Here is a 23,593-nt window from a genome sequence, read left to right as displayed (position 1 = left end):
TTAGCGCCATGCTCAACTGAATGAGCTAACCGGCCCCTAAGAAGGAGTTGTTCTTAGAAGCCTGGTGGTTATGCTGTGGAAAAAGTCCCTGGTTTTGCTCTGTCCTTAGTCATCTTTCTTGGCCTCTTGGATGTAGGGCCAGGATATAACTGATCTTTCTTCTGGTGCAGTACTGGTGTTAGTTTACTAGACTAACCCCAAATTATGCTTATTTTTAGGTTTTCAATTTAAAAACTGCGATAGAGTTTCTCAATAGGTTGGCGACATGAACAACTATTTGTGTTCTTATATGGCGATTGCAGGAGAGAGAGAGTGACTATATAGGTATGAAATATATGTATCAGCAGGTATATATATGTATATATATGTACGTATCAACAGGTATACATATACTGTGTACATATTTTGTTTGCAGGAAAGATGATTTGCTAGCTTTCCTGGTCAGAGTGCACAACTGCATTCTCCAGTATAAAACGGGTTATTACCTAAGCCCTCACAGTTTTTCCTACTTCCTTTCGTTCTCCAGTAATTGTTGCTTGTGTTTTGCTGTTGTTAGCAAGAGATCCTAGAAGCACCTGGTGAGAAACAGAGTAAACCAGTACATGGTGTGCTTGCTGATCCTGGGCAGTTGTCACTGTTAGTTACAGTTTTAAAGACTGCAGAAAGAGTGCTTTGATACTTGAGGCAGTACTGAAATCACATCCTCACCTTTGGGATGATAATACCAAGGTGTAAATACCCGTCCAATATAATTTTCTGTCTGCCTTTATTCAGCCTGCCTCTTTATGAATAATAGAACGTAGTTTTAAAACTAACTGTGGGAGTTTCTTAGAAGGGGTATTTTTAACTCCTGTCTATGTCCTAATGTAATTCACTCAGTGTTTTTCAGAGTCTTGTACCATCATAGCTGGGGATGTGGAGCAGGTGTGAAAATGAGCAGATGGAACAGTGGTTGCTTATGGCAAGACAGTCACCAAAAGAAACATCCATATAATGAAACAGGAGGGTTATGAAGGTATTGGAATGTCCCGTATTTAAAGTGACCTAAAGCCTACTTTTCACACATTTAACATAATCACACATTTCTTTTAATTAATATTTTTTTTTCCTCTCATTGCCTGCTTGTTTCAGAGCTGATTCCTGATCTCCTTAGGCAGTGTCAAGTCCGAGACATGGCACTGGTGCACCAACAGGACAAATGTGCTGGAGGTGGCTGGGAACAGGAGTGTAAGGTGTATAAAAGGGCAGGTTTCCATCTGAAATGAGAACTTTTCACTGTAAAAGAAACTGGAGGTGTAGCAGTCGCTTTGTGACAATAGCCTGACTTCTGTGGCAGGGGACAATGGATAAACAGGGAATAAGCAGGATTTGAATGTCGCATCTGTAGCAGTGGTTTATTGTGATTTGTGCCATTGAAGGTTAGCTGTCTGTAAATAACATAAGGCATTTTCCTGTTATTAAGAGAATTGAAATGCCCTAGCAACATTACAGTCTTTTCATCTTTATTGATGAAATGAAGACATGTATAATTTGAAGCTTAAAATTACTGTTTCAGACAGCAGGAGACTTTTGTTCTTCTCAGGGCTGTCAAGATAAAAAGCACCTGCAACAAAATCTCTGACAGAAAATCCAGATAATGGCATTGCAAATGTTGATATGAAAATCCGATCTCGGACAATGCCAACCATGTAATGTCAGATGTAAAGCTTCAGATCAAATGGGGATGCTAACACAATCAACTTCCTTTTGTTAGTATTACATAAAGTAAGTTACTTCTGTTTAATAATCAGGCCTCTAGCTCTACATTTGCACTGCATAAATCAGAGTTAAAGGATTTTTATGTATATCTGCAAGGAGAAATGAAATTTTTGTTTTCCCATCAGCCATTCTCACTATTTTTCTTGTTTTCATGAAGTGGTATTTTCACTAAGAGGTGGGTGCTAATTGCTAGAATCCACCAGTTTGAAATGTACGACTTTTTTTTCCTGTAAAATGAAGATGGATGAGCGAGGTCTGATGTGGAAAAAAATTTAGCTGCTTTTCTGGTGTTTCTGTACACAAGCGAGGTATTCCTGCACGTCGTCTGGAGAACCGAGGATAAGAGGGACTCTCTGGTGAATATTCTCAGGCTTCACATCCAACACTGCCTCAGTCCCTGTAGTCGCCATCCCACCTGCCTGCTCAATGATGAAAGCCATAGGGTTGCACTCGTAGAGAAGTCGGAGCTAGAAGGAAAGAGGGAACACATGATGGCCTTTTGGGGAAATTGCTTACTGGAACCTGACCTCCCCTTTCTGATTTTGGAAAATTTTGTGCTCGACACCAAAAAACCTAAGTAGCAATGTCTCTTAGTCAGCCACCTCCCTCTTTCCATCTCTTTCTCTGACCTCCCTTAACACCTTCTGTTTCAAGGAAGAATGTACTGACCCTGCATCCAAGCATCACCACCATCATTTCCAACCTGATGTACTGATGTGCACCAGTGAGGCTGTGTTTTGTCAAAAATGTCAAAAGTAGTTGTTGGGCCCACAGACACCAGCAAAACAGTTATGTCAGCCAAGTTAGCAGTGCCACAAAAGAAAAGCCAAAATCTCTTCTCATGTACAGGCTTTATATGTTACCTCAAAGCTTGGGGTAATTACATTGTGTTTGGTCAGGGTATTTTGGAGCTTGAAACTTGATGCTCCATTTCAAATTTCAGGATTTGATTGCCACTCTTCAGAAGTGTGGATAGATATCAGTGGCCTGAACTCATCCAGACAGTAACTGTTTTCAGAAGTAGCTGTAGTAGCTACTAAAAGCAAATTTTTCCTTTTGGCATGCAGGCGGTTTTGGTTTGGACCCTGGCATCTGTTCACATCTTTAAAAATGTTAACTCTGGGGCGTCTGTGTTCTGGTTGAATGCAAACTTACTCGGGACATATGTCAAAAGTTTCTGCTTTTAAAACAACATAGGTGATAGCTGGTTATTTTTTAAGAGAAATTATTTCTGTAGGGTTTGCTGAATCTTTGTCTGTGAAGTGCTTGTGTATGGCAATGTTAGTACATACGTTTAAAGGGCTTTTCATACATGCAAGAGAAGATCTAGGAAAAAGGAAGCATGATGGAATGCAACTGTATATAGAGACAAAGAAATGGCTTGGACACAGGACTTTACTACCCATTATTCCTTTATCACACTGTTTATAATAAACCCACTATATATCACAAACTTAAATAGCATGTATTACCTTCGTTCTTATTTTTAAAGCCCACTGAAATGCTACTTCTGGAACAAGGACTCCATTTGAAAGGCAACATAGGACCAATAGCCTTCATTGCTCTCAGTGCATGGCCAACCTTTGGAAGATCATGAGCCAGAAGATGGGAGTGGTGCCACTGTGGAACCACGTGTTGAGTTTCTTGTTGCCTAACTGAGACTATGCAACTTAAGCAGTTTTCCTTCAGATAGTGGTGCAATTACACTTAGGGGTCTTCTCATGGACTCTCTCTTCAGGTGAGCTTAACATCTTTCGCCTAATAAAGAGCTGTAGGCATTAAGTTCATAAAAAGTACCATTTAACATACCTGATTTGAAAAAGAGGATCTATTTGTTGACTGCATTGCTTGTTGAACATTTTGTTCTCGCTCTAAATTAATGAAGGAGCTCTATATGCTACCCCCTACATGCATGTCATTCACATTTGTTCTGAAGTGTTTAGATCAATTCCAGTGACATTTTGTTTCTCTCAGCTCTCTATCCATGTACATAGACTATCTTTCAGGGGGGTGATGATTAGGGCACCTGCCATAAAGGCATTATTTCTCCAACAAGAAGAGGTTTATGTGAAAAGAACTGTATATATCTGCACTCTGAGAAAGAAAGACAAAGTTTGTTTGTAATGTTTTGCTTCTTTCAATACTCTCTCCGTGATGACAGTGCAAGCCAGATCAATCCAACAGTCAATGTAGGGTAACTCATGCAGAAATCTTGATTTCTAAAAAATTAGGTAAGTACTTCGTACATTTGTTATTTTGTTCTGTTTCTCATCTTTTGCCTTCAGTAATGGTTTAACAGAGATTCAAAAGAAAAATTTAGAAGAGGCCAGTAAGCAAACTCACTTTCCTCACATATAGCAAATTCACTTTTTCTCTTCCTCTGATGCACAAACAGATCCACACATTTTTGGGGGGGGTTGGAGGAGGTGCTGTGGTATTTGTTTCTCTGTTTATTTATTATTCTGGGATGCTAGATCAAATATTTAAATCAAATTTTCTCGGACAAACATACAGACATTTTCTGTGGTGTATTCTAAAAAGAGTTCTTCTGTTCTCATTATGCACACCACTTGGATCTGCTGTTGTTATGCTGTTAGGATGGAACAAGTAGTCCTCTGTCCCTAAAGAACTGTAGGCATCAGAATGTTCTGAAATCAGGGTGGAACATGGGGCAAGTAGCTCTGTGAGGGCAGATACCTGCACATGCCAGACAAGGATACAAAAACATTTGAAGGGAAGGTTTTATATAGTTCAATGACCAGGAAAGAAGGTCCTGGAGTCAGAACACCACGAGCAGTCTATTATGCATTGAGCCCATCATTTCCTAAGGATGACCTGCAGGTTACAATGGTCCACACATCAACTGTATAACCAGATCTCTTTCAAAACCTATCGGTTTAGAAATTTTATACTAAGTTTATCTAATGCTTCAGGAGAAAAGTTGAGGTTGGCTATGGTGCATGGCCCAGCAGATTCAAGGATTCACTGCATTGCATTGCACTGCATTAAGTCGTGTGTTTTGTACCAGTGCCCAAATGGGAAGTCATCATTTTCTTGAATATGCTTCTCAGCAAGCGTGAAATTCACCTTCCACTGACAGAGTTTTTCAGATTAGTTAGTAGAAGCTTGTGTTTGCAGGGCTGGTGACAGTAAGCTCAGTACCCTTTGGAAACATTAGCAAGGCAAACTATCTAGTATTGGACCAAAACCCATGTGGAGCTGAGTGTACCCCACTCAGGCTCTGGTTGCACTTCATACTGGAAGTGCAGAGGTCTTCCTTATGCCCATGTTGCATCTGCCAGCTCTGCACAGGTATGTCAGCAGTTTCTGCAGTACTGAAATGTTTCTCTTTAAGAAAATTAATAAAGCCCTTGGTTACCATGAGTACAAAAGCACACAGGAAGATTTCTGGCCTAAACTGGCAATTGTCTGAATTTCCAGCCGACCACATATCTGTTAATAATTTTTTCCAGGGGTGGAAGATTATTATCTATTTATATATATAAACTATTTCTTTATACCTCTGGGGAAACCAGAGGTATTAGGTTGACTAAGTTCACCAAAGAGTAAATCAAATTATTTACCTTTCCTTTAGGACTCTTCTGATTAGCAGGATACATGAAGATCCCACCATACATCAATGTACGGTGAACATCAGCTACCATGGAGCCCACATACCTGGCACCATATGGGGAACTGCCATCCTGAAAAACATAGAGTAAAGCATTATATCTACCAGGCTACACAGCTAGAAGCATGGCAAAGTGTAATTTTGTTATAAAATAAGAATCAAAGCTGCTTAAATCAATGGCCACTTACAGGCACTGTAAATGCCTGAACCTGTAAATGCCTGTCTTTTGTAAGACAGGATTGTTTAGTCTGGAGAAGAGGAGGCTGAAGGTAAACCTTATTGCTCTCTACAACTACCTGAAAGGAGGTTGTAGTGAGGTCGAAGCCAGTCTCTTCTCCCAAGTAACAAGTGATAGGATGAGAGGAAATGACCTCAAGTTGCACTAGAGGAGGTTTAAATTGGATATTAGGAAAAATTTCTTTACTGAAAGAGGCATTGGAACAGGCTGCCCAGGGAAGTGGTGGAGTCGCCATCCGTGGAGGTGTTGAAAAAAACATGTGGACGTGGCACTTTGGAACATGTTTTAGTGGTCATTGTGGTGTTGGGTTGATGGTTGGTCTTCACGGTCTCAGAGGTCTTTTTCAACCTTAACGATTCTTGGGTTCTGTGTAGTGATCGTCTACAAAGTTCTAAAATAAGCACTTTAAAGAGCTACATTCACAGTATGGAAACAACAGTGCCTGTAATTTGACTGCACAATTTGTCTTCAGCCCTTAGCCTGTGAGAAAGCAAGGGGGCTGCAAACAGTGAGTGAAAACTTCTTCATATTACCAGAACAAGGCTCCCATTTGATTACTGATCATTCACTGGTTCCTAAGCCAGAGCATGAGAAGGCTGTTGCTTTTCACTACATGTCCATATGGTTCCCAGAGGACATCAGCCTTTTCCTCCTACCTTAATTGTCACATTGTGAAATTGGTCATTGCATTCCCTCTGCAGCTTAGTTTGGGAGACAGCAATTTCTTAATGAGTGTAGTTTCCCTTGCTCTTGAAGGAGAGGTCATTTTTCTGAGATCTATTAGGGAAGCATTCAAATCAGTCTCAGCTTTTCTGATCATACAAATGGTAAGGTAAGAAATATAGAGGAAAAGTGGCCTGCACAGCAGAAGTTGTATACACCAAATAAGCTCCACCAGCAATGCATTGCCATGCTCTTATCAAGGGGAGATGCACGATATAAATGTAAACTGAAGCAAAGCTGTTTGAAAGCTAGTAGGCCAAGAAGTCTGTTGGTGATTTAATCTCTCTCATTTTGTCTTTGGTGAAGCAGAGAAGGAATTTGTGCCTCCTCAGAAAATTGCTAGAGACTAGGACTTCGTGCACAGTTAATACACATATATATTTGTGTATTGCAATGCTGTAAGTTTGCAAATACTTCTGCATGTTTTTTTTTTTTCCCTCTGGATCAGTTGTCTAATAAAAAATGTTAGTGCTTTATACAAAGCTTGCCTTGTGCTGATACCACATCCAGAGAAATGCAGAGACAACTTGCCTAGCATCACCAGCTTGAAGGGCTTCAGACATCACAAGTTAGTCACCCTTCCCAGAAAAATCATGAGGTTAGCTGGGGGAAAAAAATCCACAAATGGGAGGAAAAAAACACAGATAGATATAAGCATCATTGTATTTTGAAATCACTTTTTCAGATTGTTCCATGCAACTGTGAAGTTTTGCTACTTTTAAAAGGGAAGAGCTTCTCATGAAATTGCAGAATGTAATGCAACACAAGCTGAGTCTTAAGCCACTGAATATAAGCCGTACATATTTAATTCAGCTGGTAGTATAATTGAAACAGAGAAATGTTCCAGCTTAGGTAATAGCCCTTGTTCTGCTGTACTTGGTCTGTTTCTCATGATTCTTTCCTCTTGTACACAATATGAGAACTATTGAAAATTCAGAAGAAAACAGTACAAAATATGAAAGACATGACGGATAAGACACAACTTGGAACTTTGATGTTTAGTTTTGTTTAAACCTGGCTTTATTACTTCCAGGCACAACTGAACAGTACTTCTGACTATTTGTCCCCTTACTTTCTATGTCTTCCCCTCAAATAATTACATATTTAGACTTCAAATGATAGCTTCTCAGTCTCACAGCTGTTTCCATTTATGACTTTGCAACTGTAAAAATCTGACATCAGAAAAAAAACACCTTGAGAGGTGTTAAAGAGACTAAAGCAAGTCTGCAATTTAAGAAAAGAATATTTTCAGGAGAAGGTGTGATTGCAGTCTAAAATTATATTTAAAAATACAGTCAAAGGAAAAGGTCCCTTTCATGGTTTCAGAAGGTGATGAAACAAGTCTTAAGAAAGTTTTTTAAACATTAACAAAAGTCATAATGTATCGACCTTAAGCAGGTCCTGAAGCAGACTGCTAAGAATGGCTTCTATGACGCTGTAAAATAAGGAGACAGAAACCCACATGTATAAACAAGAGTTACCATCCGTGAGATGCACAGCTGAGCCACCTGGGAACAAATCATCAGATACATTTGGGGTGTGCTGGATTTGCTATTTGCGTGGAGATCATTTACACAATTTATGCGGATGTGAGTGGTGTTATGGGAAGCTGATGAGATGACACTGACAGTTTTGGTTGCTTATTGCACCGGTAGAAATTCACCTGCTGGAAACACAGTCCTGAGCTGTGCTAAGAAAAATAGAGAAGAGAAATTCCTCCAGCCTAGAACAGTTATCAGTTGAACCACAGACTGAAATAAAATCTTCACTTCCCTTAGTATCCAGTCTCCTGCATGGGAGGAATAAATAGTCCTTTTAGATACTAGAAATTTTATTTCTTGTTTCTCCAGTTTGGTCACTCATGCATTTGTTTTACAGATGAGAAAGTTAATAGGTGTTTCATGTGTGTTGGCATATTGCCTGGGCTTTCTTATCAAACAAAATAACAGAGCGTGAATGCTATGGAGATTTGTCCTGAGTTCTGAGTAATGCCAAGCTGTGTATTTGCTCAGTGAGCATTTTGCACTGTCTCAGCTGATACTCATGAAGGAGTTGGAGAAAGCCGATATTCCTTTGGTCAGCAACCTTGCCATTTGGGTAAGCTTGTGATAGCTTTTAGTTTCACCTTTTCTGCTGCTTTTCTTTTCTTAACCCAGAAGAGCCAAAATGGCTCATAACAGATAGGTCCTGTGATTTTTTTTCTTCGCAGTGTGATCGGAGTGACTTTTTCACTTCTTTGTTCTACTAATTTCCGACAGCTGTGTTCCTCCACAGCAGAACATAACTCTCTTTTTCCTGCACAGCTATGATGACAAGGGGCAGAGGGGGGAAATGGGCATGTGAATTGTTTATACAGGCTACAGCAGCAACACTCTGTGTTCCTCATTCCATGTACAGATATTGTACGAAAGCACAGAGTTTTCATTAGCTTTTTTTATGTCACTCAGGCACAGCTGGGCTGGCTGGCAGAAGAATGCTTCATGCTGAAATGTGATGTTGATGTTAAGTTTTTGATGGTATTGCTAAGACAAAAGGGGAGTCTCCATTGCATGGCTCTTGTTAGGCAGGCTGTGATGAGACTCAACTTCTCTCGTGGCGGTAGGAAGCAAAGATAAGAACAGGTGGGATAGCAAAGTAGGATGATACCTGCAGTATGTTTCCAAGTTCTACCATCAGTGAAACAGTGCCAGCTACAGGCTGAGGCCCTGCAAGCGTTACTGTAGGAAGAACACACTGGGAAGGAGTCAGAGTGAAATTTGTGTGGAAATAGTTTGTGGTCCAGCAATGCCCATTACACAGTGCAGACTGGAGTGAATGTGTTGCATTACAGGCAGCCTTGCAAACAGCAGCTTCCTCTTCAAAATGGTTAAGCAGAATAATATTTGTGATGCTTAGCAAAAAATTAGCTTTAGTCTGTACAGTCCTCCAGAAAAGATGTGTCTAGAAACTGTTTCCCCCTGAGATCTGCATAACAATGGTAGGAGGTTTGCAGCTGCCCTACAGAACAACAGCACTTTTCCAGTGCTTTTTATTAGAATTAATGCCGTAGGTGAATCGTGGTCCACAGGAAACTTTGTGGGCTTTGTGTCCAACTGCCTGATCCGAGATGCTGTTGTTAGATAGTAAGGGAAAATGTCTCCTCCTCACATAAACGATTGGTTTGTAGTGTTTGGTCACCACTGGTAGTGGTATAGACCACAGGACATGTTGCAGAGAGCATCCTACTTTGTTTAACTTTTCGGTTTTCTGTGGCAATATTGGAGAGTCATATGAACAGCATGTTGACAAGAAAGGAGTAAATAGAGGTAGGATTGAAGGAAAAAAGGGATAAGAAAGTAATAAGTAGTTGAAATTAATGCCTAGTCTCACAACTTCTAGTGGTCAGAAGGCCATAGGGTGAGAGTGGTCCACCCAAGTAAGAAGGGGTCCCCCATGCCCTACACATCAGTTCCTCCTGAAGTCACAGGAAAGGTGCATCCAGCAGATGCCCTTCTGCATGCCGAAGAGAGGAAGACAAAGACGAAAGCTGTGTAATGCTTCACCTGGGTGCAGCAGGGAAGGCAGGAGCATCAGCAGTGTAGCTGTAGGTGGTAAGGCTTACAGGTGATACCAAGAAGCAGGTTTCGTTCTATGAAAGCGTAGAACACCTTCTCTCTCTTGTCCTCCCACAATGCAAATACAATGTCCTTTTTAAATCAAGGAACCGACTCTGCGCTTTCAAAAACTCAGGATTATGACAGGCTTTTAGATGGGCATGGCACTTCCTTGTGCTCTGTGGCCATAACATTGATGCCTTGCCCTTCTCCTGTTGACAATCCTACGTCTCAGAGCAGCAAAGCAACGCGCTTGCTCAGCACCCTTGAGGAGGCTTCTCATTCTCCAAATAACCCATGCACTACTGTGCTTCTTGCTTAAAGTAACAAAACCACCTTCTGCCAACTTCTGTTGCATTAGTGCAACAACATTTTCAATAAGTTTTCCTCAAATGAAGCACAGATTTGAGATAAAATAGTGTTTGCAAATGCGGTTTTCCCTGTATGTCCTAACCTACGGATTTAGTGAATCACATGATAGAGCTGTCCTCACTGAGCCTGTGGTGAAATATCTGTCTGGTATTTCAGCTGAGCCTGAGATCTCTTCACTCTATTTATAGTTGCCTGGAGTTGACTGTTCGATTAAGAGTTTTGCTTTAAACAACACTTGGGTAGTTTGCAAGAACAAAAATTAATAAATCCAGTGTTAGCACACTGTAGTGAATACATAGCTCATCATAATGTGAGCAGAGTGAGAAGCACAGATCTCTTTCTCTTTCCCAGCTGGATTAGTTTTTAGGAAGTACGAAAGCTGTCACGGGCTTCTGCTTCTCTCACAGCTGGACTGAAAGCAGACTGAAGTTTCAAACTAACCTCAAATACTCAAAATGAATATATTTAAAATACCGTTATGTGACACCCGCTGTAGCTACAACCTGGGCAATATGGAATAGAGGTTTTGATAAGTGATCAGCATTGCAGCTGTCTGCAATGTAGTAAATCCTTATTTTCAGCTCAGAAGGAGCTTCTCACAAGACTATGGTTTAAACTCTTATTTGTTACATTTCTGTTGTACAGCACCCTGAAATTTTGTACTGGATACATTGTTTTTTATATGAGCCCCTCTATAAGTATTCTTGACAACTAATAGTGCTTTCTTTTTTTTTTTTTTAAAACAGGAGGAATGTTAAAAACAGTTTCCTGGCCAAATTAAGATGTTCCATTTCACTGTATTTCATTACAACTTATTGGTTATATAGCTACACTTTCTGGACATCTTCCAGCTTTCCTCATGGACAGCGTGTGTTATGTCCTCCCAGCATTGAATAAAGGCCTTGTAGAGCTGTAAGTCCCCCCAGGGAACTTCATCAGACATGGGATGTTCTCAGCTTTAGCTCTCTGAGGGGTACAGTATAATTCTCTTAAAAACAGAATGTAGTGAAATTGTGCCTCACATTGTTTTTGTTTTGGCTTTTTTTTCAACCTGTGGGTTGGTTTGTGCTCTGTATGATGCAAGTAGACAGTGCAAGAATGATATTGCATTTCTGAGATACAAACATGTACCGGAAAGAGAAGTAGATGCTACCCCGATCCCTGCAAGCATCTTCTGGGCAAAACATGTAATCTAGCCTCAAGTGCCCAGCTGAACATATGACTAAGCTCAAATAAACTAGAAAACAAGTATACCCCCACATTTTGCTGGCACAGTTTCAGAGTTTTGATGTAAAACTTGGTTCTTCTAATCCAGAACATTTTCCTCCACACAGTGACAAACAATCTATGCATTTACTTAAAGAAGTCTGAGATATAAAACCATAGAATCACAGAATGTTAAGGGTTGGAAGGGACCTCTAGAGATCATGTAGTCCAACTGCCCTGCCAGAGCAGGATCCCCTAGGGCAGCCACACAGGAACGCGTCAAGGCGGGTTTTGAAAATCCCTGTGGAAGGAGACTCCACAACCTCTCTGAGCACCCTGTGCCAGTGCTCTGTCACCCTCACAGTAAAGATGTTTCTCCTCATGTTGAGGTGGAACTTCCTATGTTCTAACTTAAACCCCTTATTCCTTGTTCTATTATTGGGCACCACTGAGAAGAGATTGTCCCCTTCCCCTTGTCACCCACCTCTCAGATATTTGTATACGTTAATAAGGTCCCCTCTCAGCTGTCTCATTTCAAGGCTAAACAGCTCCAGTTCTCTCAGTCTCTCTTCATAGGAGAGATGTTCAAGTCCCTTAATCACCCTCGTAGCTCTCCGTTGGAATCTCTCCAGTAGGTCCCTGCCTCTCTTGAATTGGGAAGCCCGAAACTGGACACAGCATCACCAGGGCAGAGTAGAGGGGGAGGAGAACCTCCCTAGACCTGCTGGACACGCTTTTCTTAATGCACTCCAGGATCCCATTGGCCCTCTTGGCCACAAGGGCATGTTGCTGTCCCATGGACAAATTACTGTCCACTAGGACTCCAAGGTCTTTCTTCATGGGGCTGCTTTCCAACAGGACGCCCCCTAATCTGTACTGGTGCCTGGCGTTACACTTGTCCTTGTTGGACTTCATGAGATTCCCCTTTGCCCAGCTCTCCAGCCTGTCCAGATCTCACTGGGTGGCAGAACAGCCTTCCTGTGTGTCAGTCACCCCTCTCAGTTTTGTATCATCAGCGCACTTGCTGAGGGTGAGCTCTATCCCCTCATCCAGGTCACTGATGAAGATATTAAACAAAATTGGACCCAGCACTGATCCCTGGGGAACACCACCGGTCACAGGCCTCCAGCTTGACTCTGTGCTGCTGATCACAACCCTCTGAACTCTGTTGCTGAGCCAGTTCAAAATTCACCTCATAGTCCAATCATCTATCCCACATTTTTTTGAGTTTACCTATGAGGATGTTATGGGGGACAGTATTGGAAGTCTCACTGAAGTCAAGGTATATGACATCCACTGCTCTCCTTTCTTCAGCCTATTTAGTCATGCCTTTGTAGAAGGACATCAGATTAGTCAGGCAAGATTTCCCCTTGGTAAATCCATGCTGGCTACTTCTGATAACCTTCGTTTCCTCCAATTAATTAGAGATGGCCTTCAGAATGAGCCACTCCATCATCTTTCCAGGGATGGAGATGAGGCTGACCGGCCTGTAGTTGCCTGACATACAAAATATATCAGGGCACCAGGACACATCACATATACCAAAAATGGACCTGATGGCACAAAAGAGTTAAATGGGGATGAACTCAGTGATGCCTTCAAATCCTTTCCCATTACCAGGACTGCATGGAATGCAGTGCTTGGCAGCACAGAGTACGTTGGATACAGCACTAATATTTTCTTACCTCAGGGAATTTCTTCTTCTGTAAATATTCTGTCATTGCAGGATCAAAATACTTTGCATAACCTTCATTGAGACTGTATACCTTCCCTTTCTTCTTGATTTTAACATCTCTGTCCACCAAAATAAATTCACCGAGACCCTACAGAAGAATAGGATAGACCAGCTGTTAGCAAGCAGCAGACAATTTTATTGACTTTCTATAACAGTTGTAATACTAGAGATGTCTGAAATGATAGCACAGCTTGGTTATACAGTTATACATGGTCTTGTGTATAACTTCACAGTATTTGAAACAGCAGAAAGCACAAAATCTGTGTTCAGTTCATGAAAATTTGTCACATTAGTAGTACTATGAATAAAAAGCAATTTGACTGTAATATTTGTCATATCAAAAGTATATCAATCAGCCCTGAAAGCAGGTGTATCATGAATCTCTCCCCACAAAACATAAATTTGCAAATTGAGAAATAACACTGCCTTCTGCTTTTTAGCTCTTCTTGCCTGTCTTGTCCATATACCTTAAAGTAAATGTAGTCAGCTACCCCTTGTTGTTGCTGCCTGCAGTCTGAGTGCAATTTCTACCTTCTCTTCCTCTGTCTCTTACCAGAGCAGTTCAGTTCCCACTTCTTCCTACTTGGAACGTGCCTATTTATAAAGGTTTAAAGGAGTTTTTATAATGATGCATACTTTTATAAAAACAAACCCTCCTATGTTTTTGCTGACATCAAATGTTGGTTTCCCAAGTGAGAATTGTCCTTCCTGCATTCCTCCAGCAGTGCTCATTGGGCTCCTGGGCTGGGCACCAAGGACGAGAACGTGTCCAATTGTATGGGTATGGTTGTGCTTTTGCAAATTATTTGCTATGCAGTTTAGGGAGCTCAGCCATGAAACTACATCGCACTCAGGAAATCAGGCACCACTCTGCATGAACTGTGTCAGAAAATGGTCCTTTCCCCAGGCTAAATATTGACCATGCTGAGTTTCTTCTACAGACAGAAAAAAGCAGGAGTCCTTGAAGTGGAAGCAAAGACCATGTCCAGAGTAAATTTTCTTAAGTGCTTATGCAAACCAGCACTCTGATTTGAATGAACAGGATTTCAAATGATATTTATTTTAAGCTCTTTTCCACTGAGTAGAAAAAGCAATTGCAACCAACATACTTATGTGTTATTAAATACTCATAAGGTGTAGGTGGGATGCTGCAGGATATGGGTGAAAAAAAGAATTGTGTATATTGCCTAGAGAGACAGAGAGTAACAAAAATGAGTAAACCTAAGCTTGGAAAGCTCTAAAAGATAGTGACAATGTGATTAACACAATAGCTTTACCGGGTCAAGCATGAAGCAGTCCACTCCTTGCCCTGTGGAGAGGGCAACCAGTGTAGCACTGCCATACAAGGCATAGCCTGCAGCAACAATATTTCGTCCAGGCTGCAAAGCATCTTTTTCAGAGGGCTCGTCATCTGTTTCCTAAGGAAAAGTTACCATTGGACAGAAGGTTAAATTCCTACAATAAACCATAAAAACAATACTTCAATTAATAATGTCAGGCGAATTTCCTTTTTGTGTCTATGCAGATCTTTGAAACAACCAAAACAGGGATTGCTCCCACTAGTTCAAAGTAAGTTTGATACAAGCACATGTGCATGTTGGGACAGGGTATTGAGGGTTTGTTGTTTTGTACAAACCGTGCAATCAACATGATGCCTGTAACATGATACCTTATCTTTTACAGTCCGGTCTATTAATTCAAGATCATCAGAAATCTGAGACAGAGCAGAGGTACTAATTTTCTGTAAGTGTAAACATAAGCTATCATCCTGACACCCCTCAGAGGGAATAACTATGAATGCAGAATAAAAGAATAGCGCAAAATGATGGAACCAAGATTGTGCGTTGGTCTTTTCTGGTGAAAAGATGGGTAACTGAAGTGATAACAACATTAACAAATACATTTGCACATGAATATGTACATTTGTGCAGGTATGCATATATAACATGGCATTTTATTTCAGTCTTTCAAACAATTTCCGACACTTGGATTTTGACTTGGCACTTCGGTTGTCACTGAACAATAGCCCAAGCAGACCTGGTGCAAGTATTTGCAGCCCTCTAGAGGTGTGTCTCAGCCATGTCATGCAAGAGTTTGACTGGTGGGGTCAAGCCACCAAACGAGAACAGCCGAGAGTACTTGTCAAGGCCTGCTCCAGCCTTCACCTCCTGGGACAGAAAAATGGGTAGGAGATGCCTAATATTAATGTTTCTTTAAAAGCTTGTTGGCTGTGGTGGGTCTTCCATGGATGTTTTGATGCTGGTTCATGAGAAATTAAAATAAGAACCCCTTCAGGTCCTTTCTTCAGGCCCTGGTTTATTTGTTGTTTGTTTGCACGTTATTGTTGTGGTTTAACCGAGCGGTAACAAAGCCCCACGCAGCTGCTCTCTCACTCCCCTGCAGTGTGGTGGGGGAGAAAATCAGAATGGTAAAAGAGAGAAAACTCATGGGTTGAGATGAAAACACTTCAACAGATAAAGAAAAAGCCGTGCACATAAGGACAATCTCAAAACAAAAATTTTGCAGAGCTTGCCAGAATGTAAAAAAGCTAGAGATCAGCTGATATTTCATTGTTAGGACTGCAGGAGCTTTGTCCTGCCAAGTACCACGTACTCTGAAACAAACCAGAGGATAAAGCTGCCCAGCAGCGTCTGACAGCTGCTGAATATTTTCAGTTCTTTCTGGTGCAGAGATGGATTTCCTTTCTATTATATTTTGTCTATGAGATAGCAGCAGTGGAAACGTTTCAGAGGTCTTTGTGCAAAGCACTGAACTAGGCAGGGGGACTGCAGAGAAACTGCAATGAGAGCTGACACAGTCACTTTGACTCATTGATGTGAAGCAGATGAAATAAGGTCTGCAGTGTGGCTATAGATGTATCCCCAGGTGATGCCTGAGCGTGAAAATTGTTGCATGTATGGTTTGCCTATATGACACAAGAGTGTTCTTATCAGCATTGGGAGCAGCTCATAAGGACTTGGATTCCACATCTCCATTTGCATTAAATGTTTCATATAATTTGCAGTCACCCTGAATTCTTATATCTTCTCTGTGAGGGACCACATGGAGGAGATGACATTGTCCTCATGACAATGAAGGGGCAAAAATAAAATACATCTGAGGCAGTGGGCAAAGACACAAATTAAAGCCAGAATGAAGAAAAGCAGCAGAGATTCACAGCATATATGTGCAGGATAATTTAAGATTTGTAGATTCAGCTCAGTGGCGTGAAAACTTGGGAAGAATACAAGCAAAAAATACTTATTGTCATCCCATTCTGACATCCAGCAGCTGAGAACGTCTCGGTGGCAGGGACTGTCAATGTCCTACCCCTTGCTCTGGCTTCTGCTGACTCAGCAAGGCTCCTCCCTCAGACTCACTCTTCTGACATTTCTGGTCTTCTTAACAATGCAATTCATGCTTCAGAAAGTAGGAGCCAGGTGGAAAATGGAATAAAACTAAGATGACATTCATTTCCCAGTGGTTTTCTCTAAGAGAGTAATGCAGTACTTTTCTGGCAGGAGGCAATGGTACCTGCCACCATAGTGGTGGCTCTGGATTGGGAGCAGCCAGAGAAATTGTTCAAGTCTTGGCTTTGGAGAAAAGTGCCAGTTATATCTTTTTCCTAAAATAAGGCAAATATTTCAGTTCTGGAGGGTGTATCTTTGGAAATGAAGTTGAGGTGCTGACATAGTGAGAAAAATCAGTCATGCAGTCATCTGACATTTAGAAGGTACCAAATATCAGACAAGCATTAACAATCATCCTTTGGAATTACAAATGTCCAGCTTTTTCAAAATTATATTAATTATCCTTAAATGCCTTCATATTTTATTTTACTTTATTTTGTTTTTTTTTAGTTCTCATTCACTGGGATAAACAATTCACTTTTATTCCTTTCACACTAGCCTTCAGTAATGATCAACAAAACGTGTTATTATTTCATTAATTCAAAGGATTTGAAGTTAGTAATGTTTGAAATAGTAGTGTTGTTATGAAATTGTCTTGTCTGAGAGAAAGATGCATTAATTAGCGTGTACTTTGGAATTAACATGTTAGTGGAAGGAATTATGCAAGTCAAAGTCTGTATATCCAACAATGTGTCAAACTTTCTAGGGAAAATTCTAAGTGTAATTGACAAACTGTGCTTCATCCTAGAAACAAGTTTTCGTTTGGATGTGAAGCCTTTGTACAGAGCAGTGTAATTTTCTTTTTATGAAGCACTGAAGGTATCCACCCACATGAAAAGCAGTAACTCAGAAACAGTATTTACAACAAATATATTAATATATATTAGAACAACAGCAACTATGGAAGAATGAGAAAATTAATTTAAAACTTCAGCATTTGGGAGCAACATGAGTTCTTTGGGAAATGTTCCTCTTCCAAAGTAGAATCCTTAGGAAGACTGGGCAATCCACACACATTAAAAGGTGAGTTAAAGTGGCAAAGAAAACTAAACTCTCTCTCAACCTGATAAACTATATTCATCACACTGAGCACTTGTCTTTATAGTTAGGCAGAATAACTTTACACAACAATTCTAAAGAGAAAGTTAATGTTTTGTATTCATAAAACGATGCTTACCACCTTTAACAATAGTAGAGCATGCAGCTATTGTCTACCATAAATGCAGTAGGTGCTGTAGTCTTTTCGGCTGTCTTTAGATAGACAGAAGAAGAGGGTAGGGGCCACTTTGTTTACCATAAGGGCACGTGTCATGGATTGCATCAATGCAGCTAAGCTCTCTTCCATACAAAAAGCAAGATGGTAAATGGTCCTGGAGGTGGTCCCTTGGCCACTCCTTCCACAGGCCATATCCAGGCATCATCTCAGTGTTGTCTGGCCTGGGCTGCATCTGTGATCAGGGTTTGCACTAACCATTAACAGTCATATGCCAGCACTTAGCTTGTGCCATGACCAAGTTGAGATTGCACCATAACTTTTTGGTTTACTAGCAGATGCATATTCTCAACAGCAATTAGTCTATCACCTTCCAGAAATGTAAAAAAAAAAAAAAAAAAGAGGAAGAAGTAGATGAAAATGATGAGAGCAAACTTTAAAAATGTATCTTCTTCACATGTTTGAAGAGTAGCAACTGAGTTGGCAAAGGCTTCTTTGCAGCCACAAGTGCTGTAAATGTTATTTCACAACAGCAATGGCCGAGGGTCTCCCTTAGTCATATGACTGTGAGCTCAGGAAAAACACCAACTGCTGGGAGATTAGCAATTGAATCACAAGACTTTGCATGACTCTTAACTATTAACGTTTGCTAATTGGCTGTGTGGTTGCTGTTCTGTGCAGCTCCATGGGAGCAGGCCAATTTCTTCAGCCTCAGGTGGCCTCCATCATCACCGTGCTTATAAACTCCCATCCCTAATGGGCATAGCAGCTCCCACTAGGAGGCCACCGCGCTGATACGATCCAAGCAGAGACTGCCAACCTTCCCTAGTCAGTGTGCAGGAAGACAAATACCGCGATTCGTAGGCACCACGACACCCGTCAGCTCTCCCACAGCAACTAAAGCATCACTGACGGATCTAACAAGCTGCCTGGTGGGTGAGAGGGTTTTATTTAAGAGCCTGTGTGTCTGGAGGTGGAAATCGCTGCCATCTAACAATTTCATGGGACTAAGTGTCCTCTCCTTGGGAATTCAGGCATCACTTTAGCACACGTGATTCTCAAGCATTATCTCTTCTACTCTTTCTAAGGCTCTTTTGACCACAAAGGACCTACAAAAGAAACTAAGCATGTTGATATGTCCAAGACATATTTCTTTCATCGTGTGTATCATAACATATGTGCTTCGTTCATTCTCTTACCTTTTTGTAGATAGCAAATATTGTTCCTATTGGTGCCAAGCAGTCGATATTGGATGAGCCATCAAGAGGGTCAAAGCACACCACGTATTTACCCTACAACAGAAGTGGCAAGAGAAACATTAAAAGATACGTAGCCTTGCATTATTATTTTTTCTTGAAAACCCCACGGTTTTATGGCTTCATTTGGCCCTCCAAGTGTGTTTGACATGGCTTGTCAGAGAAGGCTGCACTGCTAACCCAGCTGTCCCCACAGCACAGCTGCCACTCCCTGCAGGGCCTGCCAGACCGCCGGGAGCCCCTGCCAGAGAAATAAGAGAGGGCACGTTTCTGCTCAAAGAGCACAAATCTGATGACAGAAAGGAGCAGTCCTCTGCTGCCAAGCACTGTGAGAAATGGCTTGAAAGCAAAAGGAATGACTCATTCTGGAACTGAGCACCTTCCTCAAGTAAATTTTTTTAAATTTTGTTTTGTTAACGTTTTTTTCCAAATGAAAGGATCTGCCCATGATGTGAGGTTTGAGGATAGGAAGGCAGAAAGAATACATCTTGAGAAAGGGTTTGTTACATCAGCGTGAGCAGTATCTCGCTGCAATAGGATCCTCTCCTGGGGGAAGCCTGATGAAGGAGTCAGGTGTTTCCTCTGGACGTGTAACATAAAACTCAGTTCTTCCAGCCTCTCATCTCATTTTATCTTGCCTAAATAATGTAAACTAAAACCGTTACACTGGCTGTCAGTGAATGTAATAGTACGCTTACACCTGGGATCTGGGGTGCATTAACAAGCCCCAAAGTCGTCATTCTCCCCCCTTCACAAAACTTCAATAATTATTTAACCTCCACAGCTCCTTTAGCTGTTGCCATCCACCACACTTATTAGTCGAAAAAAATGCAGTAATGGTGCGAATTTTCCGAATTTGCCCGGGAAGGTTTGGTTTTGGGGACAGGCCCAGGTTTCATATTTGGAACAAGAGTGCCACCTGGTGCTGCCTGCGCAGAGAACCCCTTGAAGGCAGGAGCCGCACAGACCCGCTTGTCTTTCGGGGTGATGATGGCCTCCTTGTTCTCCTCCGTGACCAGGACGCAGGTGCTGTAGGAGGACTGGAGCATATTAATCACCAGGGAGTTAGACAATACATCCAGCTTCTTCACTTCATCACCGGTCACGTTCACAGTGCCAGCTATACCAAACCTACAGAAAAACAGAAATATAAAGAAACCTGAGGAAGGCCAATGTTACAGGCTTTTAGAGGGGAAAAAAAAACCCAAATAAGTCAGGGTGGCTCCTTCCTCTGATATGCCCACACCTCTAGCCTTTGGATTAAACTGCTAAGGTGCATTAGGAGACAGTTGCTACGGCTAGGAAATAAAATTGTGCATGAGAAAGAGAAAGGGTGATGGTATAATTTTGGGGCTTTACCTGGGTCCTTTTGCTCCTGTTTGGATGTTTTGTGGGCTAGAAGCAGAGCCCACAGCCTGACTGGTGGGTGCCAGGCTTCCCTAGCAGCCCCATGAATCAGCTGGCAGCAGCTTTGAGGAAGGAGAAAGGGAAGTTAGGACCTGTGTTATTTTCTGCTGCTGGCTGCTCACAGCTCCATGATGGTCCTTTAAACTCACATCCGCTCAGTCCCCATCCACCCCAAAACCAGAAGCTTTAAAGAGAGATAATTCTCCGTGCTGAACAGTATCTCAGTATCAAGGTTTGTTTTATTTGGTGATTCTTGGCTGAGCTATGATGATACTTCCATTCCATATCCTGATTTTAGCAATATACTAATGATCTAGTATATAGGTTTCTCAGTATACAGTACAGGCTTCTAGTATACAGGTTTCTGAGATTTCAGCTGAGGAAGCAATGTTTAGACCGAATACAGTCATCTTAGAAGTATAAGGAGTCATATAGGGCATATATAAAGTATTTTCAATCACTACAGAATAAGAGAGGAAAGGGACAACTAATTAGGCCCTAGAAATGTTGGTCAGCAGCAAGCCATTGTTGGGGGGCAGGGTAAGTATTTTTTCTAAATTAAAGCTCAAACCTTCCTGAGCTTCTCAGAAGTACTGAGCATTTTGGGCGCTTTGTTTTGGAGTGCCAAATCTGAGATACTGGAAAGGACCATGATTTTCAGGGAGTGCTAATCACCCATTATCCACTTAGTGTGCTTTCGGGCACATTCCCTCAAGTCTACAGCCTGGAAAAAGTCCTGCTTTACTTTTGAATGGCAAATTAGCTAAAGATGTGTGCTGAGCTCTTTACTTCATAGTCTCGTTTTCGGAGGGGCTAGAAAAATCAGAGGTCCCTAGCTTCACAAATGCAGATGTATGCAAGCCAGTCACTGGCTCAAGCCATGGGAATTCCTCAGATTTCATGGTTAGTTGCAGAAATTTGAATGGTGCAAGCTATCCACTTATGTCTTTGTATGCTTTATACTTATTTCTCATTCACCACTTGTAGTTTTTGTTTATCGAAAGCGTTGTTTGTCTCCTAACAAAATGGACATTTTCTTTCTGAAGGGAAGATTCATGTAACACAGCAGCTGTTTCCCGTAGGCAAGGTGGTTACTCCCTCTTTGGTCTGTCAGACAGAGGTTCTCCCCACTTATGACATAAAAGCAACTATTCCTCTAAGCTGTGAAGGCAAAACAGCTCAGCTTCACCCGGTGAGCACAGAGCCTGATGCTGCTGTTAACTCTGAGCATGTTTCATGTCCTCTCTACATATTATGGTCCATGCCTGTAAAGTGGTAATGCTAGTAATAAGACATTGAATTCATGATTCACGAAGACCATTCAGGACTTCAACCAAATAGTCAACAGAAGCAAAAAAAAAATCCAGTACCATATATTTTGAAGCAAAAAACCCCAACAATCCCCAAACCTAACAAATTATAAATGTTGTCTTTCTTATACAAATGTATTTCCTGTCTTTTTTATGCATGTGTGCCTATGTACATATACACGCATGAAGAGAAACATACCTTTCAATACATAACAAAACCTGTACACTTTAAATGCATAATTTTCTTAGGACATTCCAGCTGTCTGAACTGCTTCAGATATATGACTCTTAAAGGAATGGCTCTGGCTGTATGAGGAGCAGCTGTTTATTCCAGGCTTTGCTTTGCCAAAGTGTTATGTTTGGTTTTCATACAGAGCCTTTTTAAGACTCCTCACCTGTAATCCTGATACTGCTTGAGGAAGAAAAGGGAGATCACTCACTCATGGCAGGGCACAGTGTTTCTCACAGGGCTGTTGCTTTAGACTACTACTTACACTATGGTCAAGCAGAATATCAGCTCCCAACATAAGCCAAGCCCTGATTTGCACAGCTCAGCATCGGGCTTGGATGTTAACAGAAAATAATCATGGTGTGATACTCTGCATTAAAAATATCAGAGTGTGCTATTCTGAAATTTCACAGTAGAGTTAAATATAAATCAGTATCAACATTTACAAGGGGTAACAAGGTGAGTAGCACATTGAAGTTCTGGCTTACATTTTTAGACTGAAATATTACAGAACAGCAGCTAGTTTAAATGTCTATCTTACACCCAATATTAAATGCTTCAGGAAGAGAGATCTTCCACTTCCCACTCCTGATAATCCAGGCTCTGACTTCATGCCTACAGTGACTCAACTTAAAACAGACACTTCAAACATATTTATGAAACCCTTCCCTCTCCCCGGCCTTGCTGTGTAAGCAGCTGCCTCTCTACCTCCTCTTCCTCCCCCTATTGCTAGGAAGGACTCACATGTGGGCAAGACCCGCCTTTCTGACTGCAGAAGAAATGGCCTTTATGGCAGTCAGCATGGAGTTGAGCAGCTGTGTCAGCTCCCCTGTCGCTCCTTTAACGCGGCGTCCCTTCTCCATGACAAATCGCGTGAGCGTCAGCATATCCGTTTCAAAGGGGCTTTTGTCGGACATTTTTGCTGGTTACCACTGCTCCTATCTTCTCAGCTGGACGAGACGCTTTCCTGAGCGCGTTGAGGTCCTGGGTAGCTGTTTTATTTTGAGGCGAAGCTGTTGGCTGAGTTTGTTATGGTGTTTCTGAGACCATGTGATGGAGTGCTCAGAATAACTGCACCTCAGACTGGCTCCGCGGGGCCTCCAGTGTGCAGGAAAGGAGCCTGAGATGGGACTACGGCTGAGCAACCACTGCCTTCCCCATGCACTGCAATTAGTGCTGTGTGGATCTAGTAACATATTCTAATTGTGCATTAGACCACTTGTAACACAAAACTCTAACTGGCTGCTTATCTGAAAATGCTCTCCTGCAGCTGCTGCTCCACAGCAAGCTCAGCATAGCCAACGCAAAACACACAATTTCAAGGCACCAGAAATGAAGGCACAGGGCACCAGTAACCACATGTGCCTTAGTGCCCTGTAGCAGAGCACCCAAAACGCTGTGACTCTGGATGGTGAAGATCCCCTCCCATATTGTCTTAGTCCCTGCTTGCTCACCTTTTTTTGGCCTCCCCCATAGAAGAGGGTTTTCAAGGTGTATGACACATCCCAGGGG

General features: G+C 41.6%; 1 protein-coding gene across 1 annotated transcript; it reads right to left on the bottom strand.

Annotated features, from left to right (window-relative positions):
* Positions 1-1,980: 1,980 nt before the first annotated feature.
* Positions 1,981-23,593, bottom strand: LOC104268828 (fructose-1,6-bisphosphatase isozyme 2). Its single transcript, XM_009876758.1, has 8 exons — positions 23,536-23,593; positions 22,826-23,073; positions 20,104-20,266; positions 19,079-19,171; positions 14,534-14,674; positions 13,207-13,344; positions 5,343-5,462; positions 1,981-2,225 (listed from the first exon to the last, which is right to left on the bottom strand). The coding sequence occupies exons 2-8, from the start codon at positions 22,996-22,998 to the stop codon at positions 2,031-2,033; spliced, it is 1,023 nt and encodes a 340-aa protein (XP_009875060.1). The 5' UTR covers positions 22,999-23,073; positions 23,536-23,593; the 3' UTR covers positions 1,981-2,030.

The sequence above is a fragment of the Apaloderma vittatum genome, unplaced genomic scaffold (genome assembly GCF_000703405.1).
Source record: "Apaloderma vittatum isolate BGI_N311 unplaced genomic scaffold, ASM70340v1 scaffold11929, whole genome shotgun sequence".
Lineage (NCBI taxonomy): Eukaryota > Metazoa > Chordata > Aves > Trogoniformes > Trogonidae > Apaloderma > Apaloderma vittatum.
The sequence above is the reverse complement of the archived record's forward strand: the minus strand, read 5'-3'. Positions and strand labels throughout refer to the sequence as shown.

Coding starts and splice junctions, on each gene's coding strand:
- LOC104268828 (XM_009876758.1), bottom strand. CDS start 22,998: ATGTCCGACAAAAGCCCCTTTGAAACGGATATGCTGACGCTCACGCGA. Junction 14,675..19,078: donor TATTTGCTATCTACAAAAAG/GTAAGAGAATGA, acceptor ACTTTTCCTTAG/GAAACAGATGACGAGCCCTC. Junction 13,345..14,533: donor ACTGCTTCATGCTTGACCCG/GTAAAGCTATTG, acceptor ATTCTTCTGTAG/GGTCTCGGTGAATTTATTTT.